We start from the raw sequence: 26,400 nt of genomic DNA, 5'->3' as shown, positions 1-26,400 counted from the left end.
ACCTTGACTCTGTCAGTTTGACAGTGTTTTCTTTTACCTTTTTTTTTCCCCTTTCCTTTAATTTCCATTAAATTGTTATTCTGACTTGGTGCCTCCCACTGGTTTGTTTTCAAACTGGTACATATACTCAAGATTGTTCTGTGAAAAATAACACAGCCTACTTAAATCTTTTCTTATTTTTCTATTAGCATAAGAAAAGGTATCTATGAAAGTACCTGGAAGGCTGATTTTATAGTCCCTGTATTCATTTGCCTAGCACAGAGTATGTAGCCTCAGAAGTTAAAAATTCTCTAAATAGTTACAGACCAATTGTATTTGGGCAACAATGTGAAACTTCATAGAAGTGGCTGAGAAAACCTAATGAGATGTTCTTCTGTAGTGCTTGAGAGCACAGCACAGCCAAAAAGCCTTGTGAATGCAGCGTGGGAGAAAGGAGAAGTTTGTTATCGGTCCAGAAATGGCCACCTGCACAAGCCCAGAAGAGCCATCAGTGGCTCAGCGGAACAGCCAGATAGCCAGTTTTGCTGCTTGGTGAACAGCTGCCCTTGCTGAACATGGTAAACCTACAAAAAGCACCAGGGCAATGTCAGTGGCAGATTTTTCCAGCCCTTCTGTGCAAAGTTTGGGTGTGACACATAAAGGTGTCAAATAGCTGCATTAGGGCCCACAGTAGAAAAGGACAAGGCTGAACTGTGGGTTTGTTCCTGTAATTCTCTGGGCAGGGGCACTCCACAGGGTGCAGCAACAGCTGGGTGCCACTGCAGATCAAAGCATTGTAACTCCAGTTCTCTGGGAATGGGGGGATACAGCAATTACTGGGGGGCTGGAAACCTGAGTGCACAACCATGGAGATTACCTTTCTGCATTGTTCTCTTAACTACTCGAGTTTGTCAAAAGCTGCTTTACCATATTGTGCATAGGTGGTGCACATAACACCATAGCTCATGCTTCTGACTTTGGTTGGCATGTTTTATCTAGAATCTGTCATATTTTATAGGACAAAGAAAGTGGAACTGCTATTCATATGCAAAGAATTAGACACAAGATGGGGGGGAATCTTGTGTAAAACAGTAGTTAAAGGTTCTTCCAGAGGGCTTCTTTCTTTTCAATTCACTTTGAGGTTTGAAAGCATCTTTTTTTTCCCTTAAAAAAAAAAACTTTTTTAACAAGAGAAACAAAACTTTTTGGATGCAGAGTTTCCTTTGTATATAAGAACCTAAATGTGCTTTAGAGTGTATTCAAATCATGGTACAGCAGTGGACTGGCATCCTTTTCTGCATCTGTCTGTACCAGCAAAGAAGTTACCACCTCCAGCTTTTTGCCACCTCCCACCTGCCAGAAATTACCACCCTTACTGTTCTGTTGCCAGTGCTCCAATGTTGCCCATTTGCTGCAAGGAAAATCGGCTAGGTTACCTCACATCACCTGTTTTAACTGTTTACACTGGTCTAATTTATATTGCTTGGAAGAAATTCGGGCATGTTCATGTGAACTGATCTACTACAGGAATTGGATAAAAGTGGTAGCTGTCAGGAAATGATAAAAGTGGGTGGAGTGCTACAGGCAGTGATCCTTGACTGAAAAAGGATGTTTGTTCATGGCCTGAGACACATGCATGCAATCATTTGCTAACCTCTGGAAAACTGCCTTACTGGTATTTATTCTTCATTCCTTACACTTTCAAAATGGAGATCAGGTATATTGGTTTGTATGTAATGCTCACTCAGTTCTACTGTGGACATTATAATTTTTTTCACTGTAGTATAAATATACAGAAATTAGCTATAAATAGACAGAACCCATGCATTTTATTGTCGTCTTCTAGCAAGCAGTAGTATCAATTTTTCAAATTTCTGTGGCCAGAAATAATTTCTAATTGTTCACTTTTTTTTAAACAACAGAAAGCTCTATAACTATCCTCAAGGCTTTCTTTCATCTCTAAGCCATCATTTGGTTCATCTCTAGTGACCAGCCTGGGAGTACAGTCAGAAGGTTACACAGATAAACAGAATTATTTCCCTCTGCATGTCATGCCTGGAGCACCAAGTAGGTGAATTTATCAGCCTTGTTATTTGGCACTACATTTGAGTTCAACCTAGAATTCTCAGAGCTAAGTTTTTACAAAAAAACAAAGCTATAATAGTCATAGTTTATGTGGCTAAGTCACAGAAGGTGATAACATATTACACACTGCCAGAACATTTTGTTTTCCGTGTCTCCACTCTCCAGTCCATTGCATAATTTCCTTTTCCTTCTGGTCCATCCCTTCAAAGCTGTGATAATATCCAGTAAACATTCATATCAGATCCTAATTTTTAAAAAACACATTGTGTTTAATATTTGCTTTAGAAAATATAGCCTGTTATTGCATTGTGCTGTTTTGTATGGACTGAGCAAATCCACATGCCCAGATAGGCAATTCAGATCTTCCTTGTCATATAGCAAAGCAACCAAACATAGCACATTGACGTGTATTTTCCCAAGAAAGAAGCTGTGTGTGATGCTGCACATGGGACATTCATCCTGTCACCAGAGCAAGTTTTCTATAGCTGGAGACTCTTCAGTCTCCCTGAATGTCCTCATGACTTGACACTGAAAAACCAAACCAAGCCAAATTCATCATCACCTCTGCTAACTTGGTCAGTGATAAAAACAGTGATCTCGGAGTGGATACTGCTTTTTAGGCTGGAATAATGTGAATGGTTCAGTGCCAGCTGCCAGCACTGCCTTTGTCCACTGCAGAGTCAGCTCCAGCCAAGTTTGTTCTCGTTCATGTCTGCATCTTGGCTGAAGAATGACATTTCTGGTAAAAAATAGGAAGTAAGTTGAGCATCACCAGCATACTAATGAACCCCAAATTTCCTCGCGGCTGCTGGTAGACCAATGAATCCTGCTGAATGAACCCCACACAGGGCAATGGTTTTCTTGGGCTTATCAAAGGCTCATTAGTGTAATGAAACCAGCATGGACAGTTGGACACACAGCTTTTAGTTAAGGAAATGTGCAACAACTGCTTTGTGCCCTTTACTGACAGGGAATAATGATAGCAGAAATATTCTCTGTCACTCATTCACTGTTCTTGTGCTCTTCATATGGCCACGAGGAGAGGAATAAAGTGCATCCATACTGATACCTGGGACAATGTGGGAATTAATGATAACAGAGAGGCAAAGGTCTGTGCATCCACATTTCCTGGCACAGCACGTCAGACTCTTGTCTGTGCTGCTGAGATTTTCCTCTCTAAGGTGCACATCATGCATCTCAGTTGTAATAACTGTAACTATTTTCTTTCTATTCTGTAATGAGAGAAGAAATGAACACAGAATGATTTTTAGCCAGGCAGTTACGGGTGTCATTTTGTTCTCTTTAAAAGCTAACACAGTATGTTTAATTTCAGAAAATCTGTTGTTCAAGATCAATAAAATGTTAAAAAAAAAAAAGGAAAGAATGTTGCAAGCAATAATTTTTTTACTGCTTGACCAGACACTTGAAAAATTTATTTCTGGCAGAAAAAAAAAGGATATATTTGAACCTAATTAATCAAAGAAATAGATCTTACTAGACTGAAACTACTGGGCAATAGATTTGGAGGATACTGGGGGAAATCTTGGTTAGTGAGTCTTTTTGTACTGAATGAGCATGTGAGTTTGGCCATGTGACACAGCAGACATGAGACCTAGCTTGGGAAGGTTGCTGCTGTCTTCTCTTTTTTCCAACCTCTGGTTTAGAAATTAAAAAATCCCCAACTTTGTCCTGATAGAGTTTCTGATAGCTATAGCTATGGTAAACAAATTGATAGAATATTTGAATTATTAGATTTATAGAATTATTGATTTTCTATGAATTTTATGTAAATATTTCTCAATAGCAATTGAGAAATTATGTTTATTTTCCTGTGAATGAAAATGCTACTGTATTTCTGCCAAACTGTTAGGGGCGTACTAAATTAGTTATTTCTATAATTATTTATTCCGTAGAGCCTTAATAATTAAAGTGACTTTACCTTAACCTAAAGAAAGAAAGAAAAATAAATAACTTCAATCAACCATCAAGTGTGTGACAAGCCAGTGGAAAGTGGCAGAAGATGTTTTATGATAATTTAATTATAGAAAGGAACCCCCAGCTTATACTGAGCTAATTGATGAAAATAAAGTCAGAGAACTTTAAAGAAAAAAAACCTAAAACATCCCCCCCCACAACCCCCCTTGCACACTCCAACCCAATTTTAGTTCAATGCTATGATTGTTGTCCTGCCTATTTTGAGTGTTCCTGGTGCAATCTGGATAATGCAGAGAAAGTGAGAATTTATGATCAAATTCAACGTAGGGCACTATTTGTCTACTGTCGTTGGCAGCAATGGATAACTACCTCTGTTCTGCACTTTCCAGGCATCATGTCTAATATTGCTGATGGTACATTGCTGTGAATGCATTCAGTGATTAAATTGACGTTTCAGACTTTGCTGTTTGTGAGGTTGGTTTGGGGGTTTGGGGTTTTTTTTGTGGTTGGATTCTCTTGTGGGTTTTTTTGGGTTTTTTGGAGTTTTTTTAAGTGTATGTCTGATAATAGGTAATCCATATGCAGCTGTGTTGATAGCTGGTGTACATTATTGCTTCCCAGGCCCTGTATCTATCAGCTGGAGATACATCACAAGTTTTTCGTGGGGGCTGGCTTGGTTGTTAGAAATGAAAGTGAAGCTATTTGTTGCCTTTCTTATTCATTTTGTTTTGCAGCAGAGTCATGGGTTTTGTTCAGATTTATGGGAGACTGCCTAGACTAAACAACTGCCATTGCAAGCAGCAAAAGTCACACTTTACTCAGTTCATTTTGAATTAGAACCATCTATTACCCCTCTACAGTGATTTTAATAACTCCCATAATTTTCTGCTATAGATTCACATAAAGGGCATGTTACTTTTTAAAAGAGAAATACGTGTTCTTCTACCTGGACCTGACAAATCTATTAGCCAAACCTTCCATTAACAGAAGAAAGAGCTTCCTTTATTTTGCACAGGTCCTTTCCTAACCTTTAAGGTAATTAGCTGTAATTATGCTTCTATGTAATGACAGTGCTGATATTCTAAGTATTCTTAATTTTAACTTTATGCAGCGCTTACTCTAATTTTTGTGGTGCTGTACAGGTAGTGCCCTGTATTGTAGCCACTTTTGGGTTACATTTGTTGAAATACAGGGAGAATTATTCCTTAAAATGGATGTTCATTTTGTCCTAAGCATAGTTCTTAGTCTTTCAGCTTTATTGCTTCTTTTATTAGCAGCTTTACAATTTCCCTAATCCTGGACAAGGGCTTTTTGGGAATGGAAGTAGGGATTTTTTTTGGCTTTTATTAACAAACCTAATACTCTTACACAGGTATAAGCTTATTTTTGGGGACAGGCTCTGCTCCATATGCATTTTGTAGCTGCCACCCTATCTGAACAGAACTCTTCAGGACAAGTAGAATGATTGGCTAAAATAAAAGGTTTGCAATTGTTTGTACAACCTCTGTCATAGTGGTTCATTTTACAAAACCGTCCTAGGAGATCCTCAGCCACTCCTGTCAGCTGAACTTTGCTAGGCTTACACACTTAACTGACCTGTAATTTTCACATCAAAATAATTTTATGTGTATTTCCTGGTACATCAGACTGAACTTCAGAACATGCTGGAAGCATCCCAGAAATCACAAGAGAGATCACAAGGTCAGGGCAGTATTTCTCATGGTGCTTCAGTATGTTTGCAGTTCCAACTAGAATCAAGTGGAAATGAAGTAACTAATAATAAATTTGTCAAAAATTCATGACTTTTACATTTAGTTTTAATTGTTCTTTATCTGTTAGAGACTATTCAGTGATTTGCAGAATGGTCTCTGTTTCCTTCACATATGCAGAGTAATTCGCTTATTCCCAATAGAGGTCTCTGAGCTCAGCTTGTCTTGGCAAATTTAGATAATAAAATGTTATTTATCTGAAATATATACCTGAATTATATGTGGAAGAGAAAAGACATGTAATTTAAATATTTCCCTTCAAATTCTAGATAGAATTAAATTATTCCTTATTTTTAGAGGAGAAGTGGAGAATAGAAGGACTATAAACATGCCATGAGAAAATGAACTTCTAGTCCACATTCACTTATCTCTTTTCTCCCTGACATAAAGCTGAAAGAAACAATCCTTGTATGAGGTCAGAAGCTCTGATCACCCATTTATATTTCTGCTATCCTGAAGTCCAGGTGGAAACAGGTATGTAGTTCGTTCATCATCTTTTAAATGCATATTATTATCTACTATAATAAAGAAGAGTCCCCAGGCCAGTCCCTGCTGTGTTTGGAATGGAAGTTGAATGGGGAAAACTATGAAAAGTCTTCGTAGATTCCTCATTCTGTTTCTCCAGCAGGTTATTAATAAAACCTAAAAACTGTTTGAGTCATAATCTTGCTATAGTTCTGTTTGGATCATATATTCCTGTGGACACAAGGCATGTTCCATGGTGTGTCTGCAGTGCAAAATCATCCCAAAGGGCAGAGATGGCCTAGGGCTAGGTGTGGGGCAGCAGCAGCCACAGCCCAAAGGAGCTTCTAATTCCTTTATTCCTTCAGTCAGATAGCTGCTATGTTCTGTTGGATGTAGTTTGGCAGTAAAACATACAAAGTTTACTGTAGCATTTCAGCCTAGGGTAGAGAGCTGCTCCCTGGCACTGAAGTGCCCTAAACCTCCCAGGCAACAGATTACAGTTGTGTCAGCCTTCTTCATCCTGTCCTTGGCTCTGCAGGATGTGTCAGCAAACAGAGACTTTGGCCAGCGTGCAGAGAACATGCCCGGACAATCCAGTACACTTTGCATATACAATGGATGTGGTGTAGGTGTGCAAACATACAGATTCCAATACAGCAGCAGTCCTGGGCCTCCTCCTTTCTTCCCACTCCTACAAGGCTTGTGACTTAACTGGTGCTGTGCTTTGCTCTGTGCAGCTTGGAAAGATAACTCTGTCTGGAGGCAGAAATTAAAAGGCAGTGTAGCTTTGAGATATTCATAAGAGCCTTTATGAGTTTAAATCCTGCTGCTGCTGTATTAGTTTGGGACTAGATGTGCCCAGGGCATGTTCTCTGAACATCTTTGTTTGAACAAGAGGCTGTAGTGGTTGTGCATGTGATGCTAGAAGTGAGTATTTAAGAAAGAAGTTGCTGACTCATAGACCTACCAGATAAAAGCAGTATTCAGAGAGGACACAATACCTGACCTTTTGCCAGTTTGAATATGAAGTTAACTTTCAGTAGGATTGTGCAGACTGTATTGAAAAGAAAAGCAGACTATCTTATGGAGAAAGAAACATGAAGTCTGGAGACAGAGACAAGCTTTAAGCGACTTAAGGGATCTCTGATAAAACTATTGCTCAACAAATAAGGAGTTTGTTTGGAGGATTCTCTATTTGTATTGTTCTGTTTGTCTTTTAATCTAACTGCAAATTCTAAAAATTGTGAACAAAACATGTTAGTACACGGGGCAGTTTGACACACAGCACAGGAACTGTTAGCTGAGGCCCATAGTCTCGGTGGTGGAGGGGAAAATAACACCTTGGCCAAAGAAACAAGGGAGCTGGAATCTGAGTCAATGGTAGTGAAAAATGGGAGAATAAACATCTCTTCAAACTCCAAACCTTATGGAGGATGTCTGTAATTTGCCTAGGTGGCTGGGCCTTCCTCTAAAAGCTATCTTGCAACAGATTAATTAAAGCAGACAAGCTTCATAGAATCACAGAATATGCTGAGTTGGAAGGGACCCATCAGGATCATTGAGTCCAAGGATCCATGTGCCTGAGAGCATTGTCCAAATGCTTCTTGAACTCAGACAGGCTTGGTTGGTTTTTTTTTTGGTTTTTTTTTTTTGCTATGGAGGCAAACCAGTCTCTTTATAACAGCTTCTGATGCTTCAGACAGGCAACCCTTATGACAGAATGAAATACTTCTCCGTATTTAATTATCAAGTTTTTAATTTGAATTTATCAGGAGACTGGTTGAGTAGAGTCTGCAAAATTGTCAGGCAAAGGAATCTTCTAAAAATAAAATGTTGTTAGCAAGATACTCAGTGTGCATAAGATGAAGGAATTTATAAATAGATTTGGGAAGAATTGAGCTAATTATAAAATAAATCAAAGATAGATTTTTAGGGATATGGCCATGTTTCAAAGTTATTTAAAAGGAGCCTAAATCCCCACTGTGGAGATTTTGTCTCAGTCTTTCTCTGGCACCAGGTATTCTCCAGCCTCACAATGACAGGCAATGATAGGAGAGAGCCTGTGTGGCAGGAAGCAGACACAGAGCTGTCTGCCAGCAGCAATCAAGTGATCTCATTATTAATGTGCAGCTTTTATCTCCTCCCATCTCCTTTTTGTTGTTGTTGTTTTTTGGTGGTGGTGGTTTTTTTTAAATCAGAGGTGTCATAAGTAGCCTCCCTGGAAAGTAAAGTGCATCCATCAATGGGGGTGGCTCACAGGAATCTGTTGGCTGGTTTGTGGTTCAGAGCAGGAAGGTTTTGCAATGCAAGCTGCAATGGGAGCCGTGCCTGGTGGAGGGACACTGTGGGAACAAGCAGTAGCAAAGAGATGGAGTCAATGTGAAACCATTCAGTTTTGTGAGATCTCTGCTTCTGAGGTAATGCTACATTTCCTCAAACAAAATTTTACCTTCAAGGAGATGAAGGGGATTCTTTATAAAAATTTTTCCAGACATACCACCATGGGGAAGAATAAGGAAACAAACTGTACAAATTATTGGTTTAGAAAAAAAGGTTTTTCTGTTAATGATAATTTCTCACAAAATCTCACAGTGCTATGTAACTGTAAAGTATTGTATCCAATTACTTGCTGCTTGTTATGTTTCAGACACAGTGTAAAATTTGTTTAGATATTGTAAACAACATTGAAAAAAAGAACAAAATGATGTAGATTTGACATATCGGGTTTTTAAAAATAGAAGTCCTGCTCAGCCTGGCTGTTAGCCATTCATCTTAGTAATGAGACCTTTTAAAGTTGCTTTTGAGTGAAAATATATCTGGAAATAAAATTATTATCTGAATTTAATCGTATTATTTCAATTTCCATTCCAAGACCCATGATTTACTAATTCCTCATAATTGGAAACATAAGCCTTATTCTTATGTTCTCAATCCAATTAGATGATTAGAGAAGGTGCCTGGGCAAACAGTTTGTCTATGCCATGAGAGGAGAACTGAGACATAAATGGAAGTACAAGTGAGATGCAGCTACGAAAGGTTTTCGTTCAGCACCAGGATGAGTGAACTCGCCGGGAGTGCACTTTTAAAGCAACCCCCTGATCTCACCACGCTTTGGTTTGTACTGGGGAGTGATCTGGGCACACAAAGCAGGCTCCTTACAGCGTAATCCAACCAAAGCCTGTGCTTTTAGTGTGTAGCTAATATGCTCCAGCTTCCCATGGATCCTCATCCCCAGAATGAGAGTAGAGCCAGTCCAGAGTGATCCCCACCACTCCCCTCCCACAGAGACCTCTATGGGCTCATTTTGGTGTTTAACACCAAATGTCTCACTGCTACCTGCTCTTATTGCACTGTAGGACATCTTGCAGTGACATGATCTAAATGTGATGAATGATATAATTATAATCTATAGCAGGATTAATAGCTACTAGTGAAGAAGAAATAGGAGTTGGAGCAAACACAAAATATTTTAAAGAAGAAAAAATAGATTAAATAAAACACACTTCTGCTGTCTTTCTTATACACCATATTCTTTTAGTATTTAAATTCATTCTCTCTTGGAAGCTGAGGGACACCATGGATTACATATGAAATTCTTTGTTCTGTTTTCATATTTGGTCACAATACTGCATTGGAGTGTGCACCAAAGTGGAAAGAAAATGTTCTTCTATTAATTGAATATTGGGGCCTTTTTCTTGCTTATCAGATTTTGGGAACTTATTTTCAGTCTCAAGTGAGATATTTAATAAAAATTAGTTTTAAACCCAGTGAAGAAGTAAAAAAAGAGAAGGAAATAAATCTCTTTCATTGCTTTCAAATTCCCTTGTTGGCATGCCATTTTCTATTACCTTCATTCATATTTTGCTACCGTATTGCAAGCAGCATTGACAGCCTGCCTTTAGTTATTCTTTATTTGCAGTTCTATTTGAGAACATGAATATTTTATCTGACTACTTCACAAGGCAAGAAACTTCTCAGGGAATTGTATCATTTAAGAACTTGGTTGGGATGTCAAGAGCATAGCTTGTTTTCAGGAGCTTGATCTTCATGTACTAATATGTTCAAGAATTGTCTTTCTGCTTTCTTACTATTCAGGACTGGAGATTGTGGGGAATGCCTATATTTTACAAAACACCTAAATTTAATTTAAATCTCTTGAACGAATCTCTTTTTGTCACCTTCCTCTGATGGGATTATTTCCTTCCTGGGAACAAACTTGATAGAAATGGTGAAGTGACTGAAGTTTAGATTACATGTGATTTTTATGGAATGGAGCAAACTGCCAAAAACCACTGGGCTTGAGCAGATCCAGAAAACCAGAGTGGTCACATAAGGATGATGAATGTAGGCTTTTATGTAAAATTTTATCTGCTGCTCTTGAACACTTTTCTCCTGACTGTGGAAAGATACCTTGTTAAGAAAAGATTGTTGTAATTTACGAAGCATTTTGGTTTTGTATAACTCCTAATAGAGAAACTGAAAGTATCAGAAAGAAATACTATTTTTGGTTCAAAAAGTAAGGAATTGGAACATTTGGGTTTAGTAACAGTGGAAACTGCAAACAATTCTTGCCCTTTAGAATCCTGTTTACCATCTTATTCCATGATGAGTGGATAATGATCAGTGTAATTTCTTTTGTGTGGTGGCTGATATGTAACTGATGCACAGTAGATTACAATGTGTGTCAATGCTGATGAAAAGGGAAAACCAATTTTTCTAACAGAAAATGTCACTAAGAGCAGTTAAGATTGTACTCTTCTGATATAGGAGAGAGATTTTAAAAGCATTATTTTAAACATGGCTACCTCAGCATTGTTTTCCTCCCTTTTGCATAGGTGATAAAGAAGACAAGCTGGTTATATATCTTGAAATTAGAGATTAAGTGTGAAAAGCAAAGTCTGAAATTCTTTAATTGTTTGTTTTCTATGTACTTCATAATCCCCTGTTTTTTCCTGTAGCCTTTACTATGCTGACCCTCCCAGTTCACCAGGAGATGTACTGGCTGCCTGGAAATGTCAGGCAAACACCAAAGTGTGCCAAAGCAGATTCTTACAGGGTCAAATTCCTCCTCTGAGATAACAGCTGTTGTTCTAAAATATATTTAACGCCTTAAACATTTGAATTGATATATGCTAAAAGGTATGGAAAAAGTTCAAAGATACAACAGCAATACATGGGTCTCTTAACTTAGTGAAAGTGATTTAAAGTGAATAATCCTTAATAGCTGAAATTGTGAGCGAAACACTTACCAGTGCTCATACACAGCTGAGTTTGGTTGCTCATAAATACGCATTGTACATTTGGTTATTTTCATTTGAAAGTTCTTCAGTGAGCAGGGTGGTACACATGCCTTCTAGTCCTGAGATACCAGAATCACAATCCTTCATGTCACAACAGCAAAAAGAGAGATTTTTGTTTTCAGTTCTCTAATTTTGCATAATTTTTTTGTTGAAGCAAGCTGAAAACCATATATAATGTCTCCTAAAATAAGCACTGCCCTCATTCTTTAAGTGTATCCAGCTCCTGTTTATTTGGTGAAGAGAATCTCTGCATGTATATCCAAGGCATCCCAGGACCCTGTAATGCTATCAGTGCCTGGCAACTTTTACTTAACTTTGTAACCTTATAAATGATTTGTCAATGAGCCAACTGGGTTAGAATTATCACAATGAGTTAGAAAATTCTTCTCTTTTCCTTTCTGAGAGTTAATTATGAGTTAGTAATGCTTGTTTCTGTAGAGAGGTTTGTCTCTGTGAGGGAAAGCGGTCCTGATACATTTGACATTAATTTCTGTCATAGTGTTTAAAAGGCTTGATTCTAGTCAGATGTCCAGAGATTTACTTCCAGAATTCCCATTATCCTAATTAGTTTACCAGAATGAAACAACTCAATGCACTTCCAGGCAATTATTTCACCCTTCAGCTGCTGGCATGATACTAAAATAAATAGATCACTTCATTTATGCATTCCCAGAAATACACCTTGTTAGCTGTGCCCTGGAGTCAGGAAATCAAGTGTCTAAATAATGAAAATGCTACAAATGTGCATTGTTGAAAACTGTGAAAAAAGACTGAGACTCTGTTGTCAGCAAGTGTCATGTCTCAGTTTGTGGCACTTCCATTTCAAAAAGTGGAATACACAAATAAAAAAGGAGCGACCTTGATTCATCTTCATAATGTACTATCACTGAGCAAATGCAGGCCAGAATTTTTATGCTATTTGTATATTAGTTTTAGAGGAAATACATTGCTGCCTTCAGTGTGACAAAGCAAATGGTTCAAGAATGGAGCCAGGAGGCTAAAAAGAAGGATTCCAGTCCTCACACTGAATACTCTCATAGTACCCAGAGGCTCAGAGGTTTTTTGGTGTCTAATTTAAAGCAGAGGTAATAATACTGATCATGCTAAAATTGTGACCTTTGATGCTACTGGTGCTTCAGAGTTGGGGAGTTGTTCATTAAAATATAGAGTGCTACTTTAAGGGTGGTATAAAATCGAAAGGGGCTGGCTGACCACTGCAGCCACAAAGCTGATGTGTTGTGTCACGTGGGACAGACTGATGCATATCCTAGGGCCTTATTCCCAGCTCTGTGAGCTGACACTTGGCTGTATGAAGATGTGTACAGTGGGAAAGTGCATTGCCAAGTGGAGCTGGTGGGGAAAGTGCAGCCTCTGTGACAGACACAAACTTGAACACAGCTCAGAGTGACACAGTCAGGCCCCAGTTTGGGTGAGGTTGTCAGCTTTCAGCTGGTGGGTTGCATATCCAGCTAATGAAGAGCTGCCACTTGTCTATCTGTACTGAGCTGGGCCTTGGATTTTTTCTAAAGCAGTGTTTGTTATGTGTTTCTCACTCTCTGCTTTTCACTTTGAAAGGAATGGTAGTTGGAGGCACATCTTGTGTATTGTTTTTTAAGGCTTCCAATTGTTTCCAACTTCTTGCCATAGAGGATAGTAACTTGGTGTTGGAGGTGAATCCTTTATGTTCCCACATAGCAAGTTCTATAACAAATATTTGCTGGTTTTATTTTGGATTATATGTTATTCTTTTGACTCCTGCTACAATTTTGCTTTTCTTTGTAGAAAATTTATCTCTAAAGGTTATACTGTCTGTTATCTCATACACCAAAAATAGCTGATTTTAACACATTTCTTTCTCCCCTCTTTCAAATAAATCCTTCAACTGCTCTGAAGCAGTGCTTTTGACTAATGAGAGCTATTGCCAGGCTTCCCTGTTATGACACTGTTAGAAATGTGCCTAGCGTACAAAAGTGATGGCTCGCTGGGCTTTCATCACTTCTTACCCACTATCACAATTAGAACCAGTGTTATATTTGGAGCTCAGTGATTCATTTCAGATCTCTCTAATTCTTGAGGGAGGCTGCTTGAGGGCAAAAATTCAGTTTTCATACAGACTTGTCTTCAAAGTCCTACATAAAACACTAACTTAAAAGAACATCACTGTAACTGAGGTGAGGTATGAATTGTTGGTAACCTGGTAGAAAGGTAAAATATAGCACCACTATATTAAGTAAAACCAGATGCCTTCCTTTTCTGACAAAGAGTCTGTTTAGACATTTGTAGAATTCCTTTGTTTTGGAACAGTTTCATCGTATCTCTGCTTCTGTAGATCATTTGGTACATGGATCAGATACAATTTTATCTAAGGCCTATTCACATGCAATAGAGCAGTCCCGTGTTTCTAAAGAGGAGTGAGTTCTCTGATTCCTCCAAAGATGTTAGCAAATTCTGCACCATATTGAGTGCCCTTTGGCTGCAGGTGAAGAATTCAACAGCTTGTGGGAGTGCTAATTAGTGCTAATAATAACTTCAGTGACCTGCCTTGGCTTTAAAATGCCTGACAGAAATTGCCCTGTCCTTGAAGGATAGAGATTTTGTTTCCGTGTACGTCTGATTAGGGATGCTCATGCCTACATGTTTCTGTGTTTAGTGATCACACACAATTAGCAGGTGGGTGCTTGTGTGTGAATGAAAAATAAGTGGGTGGTGTTGGGGAATCAAGAGGAAAAAAAGGCAAAAAAACCTCCCAAAAATACTATACCAGAATTCCATCATTAAAGGGATTTCTCTTGTAGGCAAAATAGCCTTATTAAATCAAGAATTAGTAATAGGAAAAGCATTAGATTAGGAATGGGATTATTCAAAATTAAACTTTGTCTCTCTAATTTTGGTACTTTTTCCATGGTTACTATGCTGAAATATGTATGGAGGGTCTGAGGAAAATGAAAGCTATAATTTGAGCAAGTACATAAAAAGCTCCAAAGTATGAAATTTTCATTTCATCTGGATAATAGGTTGCTGATGATGCAGAAAACAATTGTGTTTTCAAGGGTATTGCCCTGGACCTTTCTAATACAAATTTTATTTACACTAGCCAGAAAAATGAATTACAATACTTTATGAGCTGGAATGATAAATTAGGGGTTTTTCTGACTTCCCTTTCTTTTGCTAAAGTGATTTTTGACAATCAGTCAAAATAGATGAGAGAAAAGGATCTTTAAAATGCTAATAGAGGCTTAATTGGATGATGGAAACCTTGGTAAGGTAGCAGATTTATTTATTTTTTAAACTGAGGATAAAAATTTAAAGTTTAAAAAAATGTGACTCAGTGTTTAGCTCCTAACTAGACATTTGGCTTCAGTGCTGCCCAAGCAACTCTAAGCAGACTTCTTCCCTATCTTGCTGCCACCCACTCACTTCTGACCTCCTGTAGTCCCATTGTCCCAGCACAACTGGTCACTTAGTTGCAGAGTGAACAAGATCAGGGAGCTTATCCAGATAAAAAGTAGGATGACCAAGAAAAAATAGGATTGTTTTTCAACTGGATCAGTTTCCAAGCTTGATTGGCAAGAGAGACTGTAGAATTATTGTATGACTCCAGGGAACTGTACTGGCACAGTGGAGAGCCTTATGAAGTACATGCAGCAGTGGCCAGAAGCAAGGGCTTCTTAAGTTGTCAATGTCACCAAGTGTGTCATGAACTACAGTCCTTCCCTTTACATTAAGATGTCTGCCATCACTGGACACAGGTGAGGTACAAAGCTCAAAAAAAATCAAGTATTTGAGGCCTTGCTTTTCCCCAGAGCTGCACAGGTGCAGAATGTCTTTTGTCTCATTTTGGTTACACTGTTAAAGAGCATTCTAGAAATCGAAGAGCAAAGAATATTCACATTTGATTGCCTTATTACAGTCAATTAAGCTTACTCAGGATCACAGTTGTGTATTGAGGGACTAACTTGCTGCACAGCAAGAGGGAAAGTATTGGTTAACTGCATTTTCCAACTACCCACACCCTCCCAGAGTGTGCAATATACAATCAATGTAGAAATACCAAGGCGGTATCAGCTCACAGAAAGTCCATGGGGAAAGCTACAATGTTTTAATGAAATGAAGGGGTATCTGAAACAAGCAGTCTTCCATCTGGAAATTCTAGGAATCTGGAGTGTTCTGTACTACAACAGTTAAGTTGTGTGGCTGTGTTTACTTTGAAAAACAGAAATACAGGTAGCCAGTAGCTGAATTGTGACTTAAAGTAGATTACGGACAAGCTGTAAAAGATCCTTCAATAACTTGTTAAAGACCCAAGATTCATTTGTTTGGATTGCTCTGGACTTGGTCCAGAATGTCTAAAAGGGAGATCAGAAGCAATGAAGTGCTGGGTTTGCAGGGTGCTAAATGCTGCTCTGATGCCTGTGTTGTGAGACATCCTTCTCAGCTCAGAGTACCCAGTCCCTGAGCAGATGCCTGAGAATTTGGTTCCCTTCTGCACATCAGGATTATCATATTTAAAGTATCCAAAGTGATTTTTTTTTAAAGCCAGTTTAAGAACTAGCATTGATACTTCATAGATTGAAAATAACTAATAATTTAAATATTTTTGGTAGGCCCATAAATATCAGCTCTTTGATGGTATTCAGGGGAGTAACATTTCATTTAAATGAATAGCAAGAGACATCTTAAGGCCAAGCAGTTATCATCAATGGAATTAATTGACTAGCACTTAATGTTTTGTAAAATTGAACATTTTTAATGAATATACACAATCTTCATAATCTAGAATAGAAAGATAGAAAGGGGCATGGGATCATAAGAGAAATCCAAATTCAAAGTGTAAATCCTATGAATTTACTAAAATTCCAGAATCTCAGTGGTAGTTGTGCTAATTTCTGTTACCTAAAATTCCAGATAGAACACAATGTATTCAGCAGCCCTTCCCATTGCCACTTCCTGTGAGCTATGATTTAGGGAGATTAAACAGTAAGCAGCACAAGTGTCTCCTCTGGGAGCTGGATCAAAGACTCTAAGTTTGCTCCAATTCCAAATCTCCATTGCTTTCTTTAGGGTGACACTGACACTACCAAGCCAGAAGGTGCTGAGGGACACATTTCTTGGCTGATGTTTCTTACATAAGTTACAGTTCCTTTAAATTAACATATTAAAGTAAAAGATCTCATTATGGTCACAGGGCATGTGGAAGGAGACTAAGGCTATTTAATGGCATGCATCAGGATCGTGCTGAACTCCTTTCTCCAGGAAATAGTGTGGAAATTGCTCTTGGGATGGAGGTAGAGTTCTGGCAGAGAGGAAAGGCACTTTAAGTTTTCGGAAAAAGTGAATCCTAAAGGTATCTGTGCACTAAGAAACATGTGGAAACCTCGCAACGCTCTGTGGGACATGCTGTCCTGGTGTAGAATGGAGGCTGAAGTGTAGTAAGCAAAATCTCATGTTTAGCACACCTTCTCTGTGTATTTCACTGTGTTTGAAATGCTGTTACCTTATTGGCTAGAGGAATGCTTTCAGGTTTCTTTTGTCTCTGCCGACCTTGGTGTGCCCCAGAGAGCAGTAAGTACAGGTCAGCTGAAGGCCCGGCTGCTCTCACTGTTCCATTGCAGAGCCCTGCAGTCAGCCATGGTGCCTGGGGATAATGAGGCACTCACTGCCCAGTTGGAGTAGAGATGGCTGAATTACTTTGTAGTGGTCAATGAAAACCAGAAGAGTAACTCCAGCACTGCACACTGAAATGTTTAGTGTAGGAACATTTTCAGAGCTTTATTGGGTAAGCTATGGATAAGGATTTCTGATAAAAACACCTCGTTAGTACCTCAGCTTTCATGACTGTTTGATGTCATCTACTAAGAAAACAATGATTTATGATGTTCCTACAAAGAAACTGTCCCCATTTAAAAGAACAAGCTCTAATTTCTATTCCTGGGTAAGCAGAAGGTAAGCATGATGGATAGAGAGCACAGTAGATTTTCAAATGATGTGCCAGCTGGTTTTCTATGTAGTTTCTAGTTCTGCAGAGATCCATTCACTAATGCTTTACGCTGGTAGCTGAATTTTTTATATTTGAATATTCTGAGTTTCCTTCTTTCTTTCTTTTAGGTCTAGACTCTAATTCTACAGTCCACTCTGCTCATTTTTGTACTTACAGAAAACCAGGCCAGAGAATTAACTATAATCTAGTCACAGTTCCCTCCATTTGCTCTGTTTCTTGAAAATATACAAAAACTGCTTTGGAGTTATTTTCAAGTGTCAGAGAAAACTCCATTTGTCTCCTGGTTGCAGTTGGTCCTTAACTTGAAAAGCAGATTTGGAGAGTCCTGCACAAGTATAGTCTCTGAAAGTCTTGTTCTTGAGGGTGAACCTCTGCTCTGGGTCATGCTTCATCCAGTTTACTCTCATTTGCATAAACACATTAAATGCAATTAGGGCTGTCAGGTTTCCTTGTAGTTTAGCTAAGCCCTGTGGTATAGGTGGTAATTTATGTGTTGTCATAGACAAGCTATTTTAGTCAGGATCAGTTATGAAATTGTTCAGATATTTGAAAGGTCATAAAGGTACTGCCTCTAGTGAATCACAGAAGAGGGATATTGAAGCATTAATAGGGACTGGAGTCTAGGACGAGACATTAAAAAGGAGTTCTAGTAGATACTAAGGACTTGATTCAATACCTGTAAAAGGTTTTGGGGCATTTTTACATAATTTAATCCAGTAAGAAAGATGAATAGTTTACAGAACATGTATTTGGCACAATAAACTGGAGGTTAAGCCATTTCCATATGTCCTAAGAGCACTGCTAATTCGTATTGTTATTTCTTCCTCACAGTTCAGGCACTGAAAGTAGTGTTCTGCTTCAGTAAATAGTAATCAGTTTCAGAAATGCAGTAGCTTTCAGGTCTTTCTGAAAAAAATGATAAGGGTTTTAAATAGTATCCAGCATTCTTACAAATAATTAAACTTAAAATTTTTTTTGGAAGATTGTAAGCTCTCTGGTGAAAGCATTGCCTGGATAGTACCATTCAAAATATTTTTTTTGTAGTGAATAAAAATTGCCCAAACATTTCTTCCTTAAAAAGAAAATCAGAATTTCTGCCATGTCCCTTCTTTTCCCAGTGTCAGATCCTTAAAAGCAAACCTGGAAGGCATTCGTACCGTCATCCTAAGTCAAAAGTACAAGTGACATAAATATGAAAACTAGCAGTACTATTTCACCACAACAGAAAAAAAAAATCAAATGGAAATATAACAAACCAAAATACTAGCCTCTTTAATCAAAAATATAAGTTCCTAACATCTTTTTTTTTTTTGACAGAAAGTCCATAAAATTTAATTATTTGTGTTTTTATAACTCATAGAATTCCAGTCAAAGATAAGTTTTGGACAAGTTTTGGTCTCAAGACATGACAATTACCTGGACAGTATATTAATTATAGAGTGATTTGCCTGGTAAATAAAACAGAAGGTATTTTGATAGTTATATATATATATATATATATGGTTTTTTGATTGGTTTTGTTTGGTTTTGGTTTTTATTAGTACAACTAAGGAACACATGCACACCACTGCCATTTCAATTTGACAGAACCTCTAATTAGAATGACTTTTGGAAATGCAGGTTGGCAAACATGGAGTTAAACTTTAATTTATGTCCTCCAACATCCCTTATGACCCATTGCTGATGAAAAGGAGAAGAGTGGTGCTTGAAAGAGTAAATAAATTCTTCAGTCCGATACTGTAGATTATTTTGAGCCTGAGATGCATAAAGTAGAGCAGAAGTAATCTAATGTAGACAAGATTTTAAAATGAAAAATTTCCTCCCAGTGGTGTTTCTGTATAATGGTTTACAAAGTTAGCATTAAGATATGGGAGAACATGCCAGTGTAGCAGAATTTTAGGGCAGTTTGTCAACTCCAGACACAAAGCAAAATCAAACATATGTGTGTTCTTATTTTTGTCCTTGGACCTGCTCTGTCATCATCTCCATGGTTCATCTCCTCCCTCTGTAAGCAATATACAAATTTAGAAAATGCTTTTTGGAACAAATATTTCAAAACAGCAGAACTTTAAAAGTTTCTGTCAAAATTTGGGTTTTCAGATAGGACATGCTGCTTTAATTCCAGAGAGCATTATGTATATAAACACCTTGTTTCCCCATATTCAATATTTCTAGATCTCTTTTTTGTCATTTGTTGCACTTGGAGCAACACCAGGAACTCTGGATGCCAAATAGAAGCCCAAATATAAACAGTATTATTGATAAAAGATTCAAATAGATTTTACTGGACTGGGCAAGCAAAGCAGAGAATTTCTGTAATTTTAGCCAACAGCTCCTGTTTGTGCAACCATCTTGTTTTAGAAGCATTTCACCACCAGCAAAAGCTTTTGTTGGCTGATTGTAATGGGTATGTGGAAGGGTGTGCAATCCTATGCAGTTAATGCTTTCTGAGAATATTAGCAACTGTAACAACTTTTTAAAAATTGAAAGGAACAAGAAAGAAAGTTGTTATAGTAATGTAGTTTTAAAACCAGTGTATTTCTCTAAAAGAAAGGCTAAAAAGTGGGAAAGAAGTAATTTTAACTTGGAGCACAGACATTAAACATTTTTTTTTGCAAGAGTCATAATTCACATTTGGCTTATGGCCAAAGCAGTGAACTTTATCACCCAGTCTTGGCATGTGCAGATAGATGGTCCCTTCTGTCTCTTTTGCCAGTTATTGCTCATGTTGCCAGGAAATCTTAATCATGCTGCTTGGAAGTGGCTGCTGGCCCACCCACCTGCTGCCAGGCTATTCCGCTGTATGAGGAGTCTGACTTAGCTTCAGCAAATGGGCTCTTCACTCTATCTAACATATAGGAAAAAAGGTCACTGTGCTAAGGCCACCCAAGGGGACCATATGGTGTCAGGAGTTACATCACCACTGTTGCACTGCTGTTGATGCAACCCTATTAATAACCCTGAAGCTTCCCATGGACGTGGCATAACTAGGTTTTCTAAAAGGAAATGTGTAATATAAACCTAGAGTGAACCACAAAATAAGAAGAAAAGAAAAATGTTCTCTTTAATAATGAGTCATAGAATTGTTTGTGTTGGAAGGAACCTTAAAGATCATCTAGTTCCAACCCTCCTGCCATGGTCAGGGATGGCCCTCATAGGTCAGGGTGCTCAGGGGCCTGCCCATCCAACCTGGTCTTGAACTCTCGCAGGGATGGGGCATCCTCAACTAGGCAACCTCTTCCAGTGCATCACCACCCTCTGAGTAAAGAATTTATTCCCACTATCTAATGTAAAATTACCCCTTCAGTTTAAAACCACTGCCCCTTGTCCTGTCACTATCTGCCTGTATAAAAAGTCCCTCTTCCTCCATTTTATAAGCCCTTTTAAGGGCTTATACTGGAAGGCTGCAATGAGGTCTCTCTGGAGCCTTCTCCAGGCTAAACAACCCCAACTCTCTCAGCCTGTCTTCATAGGAGAGGTGATCCAGCCCTCTGATCATCTTTGTGGCCTCCTCTGGACCCACTCTAACAGGTCCATGTCTTCCCTGTGCTGAGGATCCCAGAGCTTGATGCAGTTATGTTTTTATTGATACTTATTTTGCATTAAAACTGTGTATATGTATTTAGAAATAACTGTAGCCTTCTCTAGTTTGAGAGGAAAAGGAAGACAATCAGTTAAGAAGTTAGATTGCAGTGCCACATTACCAAGAACAATTCTGTATGTTCAAGTTTCTCTAGTGTCATATGTCAGCACTATTCAGACAGCAATAGTCAGAAGAATGTAATGCTCAAGTCAAATGAATTGCAATCCACTGGTGAATTTAAGCTCCTCATTAAGATGTTCAGTCACTTTCTTTAGCAGAAATATTGGAAGTTGTTTCATGCATGGATAGCTCCTTTGTCAGTCAGGTTCCTGTTATTGTCTCTTTTCATGGGAAAAGCAGAGAGCCTTCTGTTAGTTAAACTATGGTTATATTTTGGACCTTGTAGTGAAAATTTATGTCTGAAATTATGTTCCTAGATTTTTCCAGATGACAAAAGGAAAAATGACTGGTTTCGATTATAGAAATTTTTCTAGCATTCTGAGACTCATGAGAGCAATGCAAATCTTGAACACAGCCAGTCAGAAAATGGCAGCAAATAGTTTTGCAGAACTTTTCCTGATAATATCATAACATAGATCATTAGTGTAACTGGTATCTGAACTTTCAAATTCCAGGACTTCTTGGATCATTATTTTGGTATGTCGTAAAATTTAGCTCCTGCATCCCTCTTTAAGTGATCTAACTAGAAGAGATGTGAATTTAAACTTCAGAGGTGATCAATAAGTCCATTGAAGTAAATAAGAAATATTAATGATTTTTAGACTTGTTTCTATGGGCTAACTTTAGTTCTCTATCTCTACAGTTTAAATGGATTTGGAATCTTCTATGCTTTTTGTGTTTCTAATAGGTTTTCAGCTTCAGGTAGAAATTATTATTTTGGTAGCTTTTTGATCTGATAGGGTATACTCCACACATTGCATTTGGTTGAGGAATTTTATATAGACTTTTATATATATATATATATATATATATATATATGCTATACCAAACGTTTCTTTTATCTGTAATACACTTGGGGAATAAAGAAAACATAACAGTTATTCAGATTTCTGCATAATCCACTCCTATGGCCTATGTATAATACTAAGGTGATGACAGCCCTGCAGTACGTAAAACACGGCAGAATTGTATGACAACTAAGATGTTACCTTCTCTTTTGGGCAAAAAAGTGCAGCTCAACTGCCAGCTGTGAGACTGTCAGGTAAGAAGTGCTAGCTCAACACCATGTATTTTCATGTCAACTACTGTATAGCTGTGCTCTGCACAAGGAAGTGGAATAATGGAAAATATTCCCACCTAGTTTTATGTTTACAGGAGAAGAATCAAAATAAATAAGATCTTATGTTGAAGTATTTTTCACATGCTTGTAGAAAGAATCATCTTGGCTCAACTTCAGGGATATTATTTTTAGGTGCTTATTTCTTGTTCTGGGATGCTACTTTTAGATAATGAACCTTTGCCAAAAATGCCAAACTTCTTTCCTGCTGTACAAATGTACAAGAAAACCATGGCATTTCAGAAACCCTCTGTGGTTTTTAAGAATAACCCTGTGTGTGTTTTAAATTTAGTGTTGTCTTTGCTTGGTAATGCACTCCATCTTATTCTACATAATTAAGTGTAAAATAAGAACCTACAATATACATTTTTGTACATAACTTGATCAAAAATACTTACACACACTTATCTAAAGTTTACCTGGTGCAGCCTAATTCCTATAAGTTCTGATTTTGTAATGTGATTTCTTTTACTGTGTAGGTGGATACAATAATATGGAAAAAAATTTGAAGCAGTTGTTTATTTTCTGGGTACAAATGAATGAGTAAGACCTTTACACAGTGATTGTTCTTTTAGAGAATGGCTCTCTCATACGTAATTGCATGTGCTAGAATTATGTACCAGACACTCATCCCTGAGGAGGCTTTGCAGTTCCTGATAGTTGTGCTGTTCTGTGCTGCAGTTCCTGATAAAGCAAGAACAAATGAGATCCAAGGTAGAAGGATATCCAGGTAAAATAGATACAGTGCTCACTGAAAGCTGTCTCCACTTGACAGCATTACAAGGCCTCTTACGTAGAGCTAAACGCTTTGCTCCCTTCCATAGTGTGAGGTAATGCCTTACTGTCTTTTGCATCTGCCATTGTGGCAAATGAATCTGCCTTACTGAGAAGTGAAATGAGGAAAAGGACTCCCTGAGGTTGCCAGGTGCAGCCAATGCACACAGAACAAGCAGAGCTTTGCTGACAAGTCAAATGGTTACAGAAATAAGGCAAGCTTTTGAGAACTGGAAATCATGTTATCTTCTGGCCGTAGTTGGTGTGGCTGAGGTTGGATTGGAGAAGGATAACAAGGAATACACATTAATGCAAATGGACAGTTGGAATTAGAATTGCACTGATTTAAAGCTGACAAGAGATGAAGGTCTGAGTTCAGCATAATGGAATACCAGGGTCTTTAGCCTTGTAACTACCCCCTGTAGCAGATCTAGTTAGGCTGTGAGTAGCCTCTGGAAGAAAATAAAGTAGATTTTTTTTTTTATTTTTAGAAATAAACCTTCTCTGCTTCTTGAATTGGTCTCTTGCCTCAACCCACTATGAGCTGGGCGTATCTGCTAGTGCAAATATGACATGTGACCTGTTGTTCGTGGCCTGCAATTGAGGTTTTAAACTGCAGAATGAGCAAACAAGTGAAGTCCATGATACAGGAGTCCTAGGTCATGAGGGGAAAGGGGGATGGAGAGAGTGAAGTGACTGACCTTGCTATAAGTGGTGCCACAGGTCGTGGGGGTAGGAAAACATGAGCTGCATGAGGCAGGACCTGTGACTGTGAAAGAACAGGAGGACAGTGGCTTCCTCTCTCTGCTTTGTGTATCTATGGGGAACTAAACTTTGACCACACAGTTGAATCTGAATAGATCCAAGCAAAGATGATGTGAGAAGCCTCAAACTAAAGTTAGTGCTCTGATTTTAGGTTCTCTCAAAAATACAAAATTGGTCAAGGTTTCTAAATAGCTTTTTAAGGTTCAGTGACTGTGAAGGATGTGCAGGCTTTGTCTGGTAAACCAGGACAAGTTATGGCATTAATTGAAATTTCTCATAGTGTTTTAATTCAAGGTTTTTATATTGTTCAAAGTTAAACCCAAGGGGAAATTTAATGTGCAGAATCAAAGAAAGGTGGTTGTGCCTCCTGTAGATTGAAATCATTATGCCTGTTGCATATAAAGCATTTTTATAGGACATGGTTTCTAAAACTGTTAATATAAATTAACATAAATACAAAACACAGCTGCTGTAAGGGGCCATACTTCCGTGAATGAGCATATCTTACTTTATTTCCAGCCAAGGAGAAAATGACATTTATCCCCTCCAGACTTAGAGTATTAAAAATGCAGTTAGAGAAGAAAAACTAATGCTTGCTTTGTATACATCAATAATGAAGTCAAACACGGAATTGTCTTTGTCGCATCTTAGAGGTTTTAAGAAATGCAGTTATTTGATGCTGTCTTACTCAGCAGTCACACAGATACTGACATAATGTGCAGTGTCACAAATGCATAGAAAATTGTTTTAAAACCATGCCAGTGATAAAGATCCTTTGCAGTACTGCTTGACAAAATATACTGCAAATGTATCTCTTTCACTCAAAGATATTCTTCCACTTGAGATGAAAGGCAGTCTGCATTAGGCAACTCAGAAAATGAAAGCTTAAACACTGTCAGATAGCTGGAAATTTTGACTTATAGTAGGAGACTGAATCTATCTCACAGAATACTTCTAGCCCAAGAATATTATAACATTACCAATTCAGTGAATATTTTCAAATTAATACATTTTAAAAGTATCTTCATCAGAAGTTTCGTTAAAGGTCAGATTACCTTACTTTTGTCGTCTCAACAGGTAGGGATTTCCACTGGGAAATATTTGTGGTAATTATGAACAACTACATTTTCCAACAAATACAGACAGGTATAAATGCCATATTTTAAGGAACATAGCACCCAAACCCAACATGCTGATGACCAGACAGTCAATACTACTGAATTTTTATAGGATAAACATTTTTTAAAAGTTCATGATCAGTATTTGTATTTGATAGTATATTACCTTGTTTCTTTCCTTCATATGTACTTGCTGAGACGATGATACAAGAAAGCAATAAAAATGAAAGACGTTGCAAACTTTTCATTTTTTCTTTCTTTGAGAGTTCTGCTAAAGTCTGCCAAGAGATGGGAACAGGAAAGAATTAGCAAAGATTTGCAAAAAATTCTTTGCCCATTAATCATTAACTTTGATTTCTTCTGTCCCCTGCTCCGGTTTTTCCTTTTATGGAAGTGAAATTGGAATTTGCCTGTTTCCAAACTCTTCATTTTTTTTATGCCACTTGTGGCAGAAATAATTTGGAGCTGGATCCTCCTACCTTGCTCAACAGTGCTCAGCTCTGAACACAGACTTGAAGGCATTTGTTCTCTGGAATGCTGCTAAAGGCCAGGGTAACCAGCTTGAATTCAGCTGGTCAATAGCTCGGTCTGAGCACATTGCAAAGTAAGGGCCAGAGCTGAAGGTTATTCTAAATATTTCATTAACATAGACAAATCCCAGCAAGGCAATCATAAAAATTTTATGTATATTAAACGCTTTTCTTACTTCAGTGGTTCAATCTGTACCAGATTCTGGATAATCATAAAGTCTTTCAAATTAAGTGAACAATTTTTAACACTTAAGACATTTACTAATACAGCACAATTAACCAACATCTCTCTCCACTTCCAGTAAAAGAATCATAAGAAAGTGTAGGTAGTAACTGTAGGAGTCATTTCAGTGGAAAAGTTTCTACTAAATTGGTATGGTTTATACTGGAAATCAGAGCAGGGTTTTAATTACAGCACCATGTGTACATGCAACAGCAAGTAGGTACATATTGCAAAGCGTGAGAAGATAAAAAGTACTCTAGGATAGGCAGCAAGGATTACACCCAGCTGGATCTCACACATGAGCAGGACACGATGCTGGCCTCTGTACCGTGGTAGCATCAGTCTGCAGCATCATGGTTTTGCCACGTCAGTAGTGGTGTTGAGACATGCTCTAGCTCATTTTAAAGGAACAAAGGGCCAACGAGGATGTAGCCATGGCAGGACAGGTCTTAGCATGGCTGCAAATCCACCTGCATTCCCACTAGTCACTGGATTGCCAGTTTATGTGGGTTGACGCTGCAAACCTCCATGGCTACCTGTACACCTGAGCTAGTGTCTAATCAGCCAGATAGGTATACT

General features: G+C 38.1%; 1 protein-coding gene across 4 annotated transcripts in view; it reads right to left on the bottom strand.

Moving 5' to 3' along the window:
* Window positions 1-25,388, bottom strand: part of LIPC (lipase C, hepatic type) — a 51,754-nt gene extending 26,366 nt beyond the window's left edge. For 2 of the 4 annotated variants that reach the window (XM_042039459.1, XM_042039461.1), the window contains exons 1-2: window positions 25,235-25,369; window positions 3,134-3,296 (exon numbers count right to left, since the gene is read on the bottom strand). In XM_042039459.1, the coding sequence (XP_041895393.1) occupies window positions 3,134-3,296; window positions 25,235-25,252 (181 nt within the window). In that variant the 5' untranslated portion in view covers window positions 25,253-25,369. Of the gene's footprint in view, window positions 1-3,133; window positions 3,297-11,482; window positions 11,615-25,234 lie in introns of all 4 variants that reach the window. The other 2 variants (XM_042039462.1, XM_042039460.1) reach the window with 2 other exon arrangements.
* Between the last annotated feature and the right edge of the window lie 1,012 nt (window positions 25,389-26,400).

Source organism: Corvus kubaryi, unplaced genomic scaffold (assembly GCF_017639235.1).
Source record: "Corvus kubaryi isolate FWS band 111438036 unplaced genomic scaffold, C.kubaryi_AGA036_p1.0 37394, whole genome shotgun sequence".
NCBI lineage: Eukaryota > Metazoa > Chordata > Aves > Passeriformes > Corvidae > Corvus > Corvus kubaryi.
This window is presented reverse-complemented; position numbering and strand designations above follow the sequence as displayed.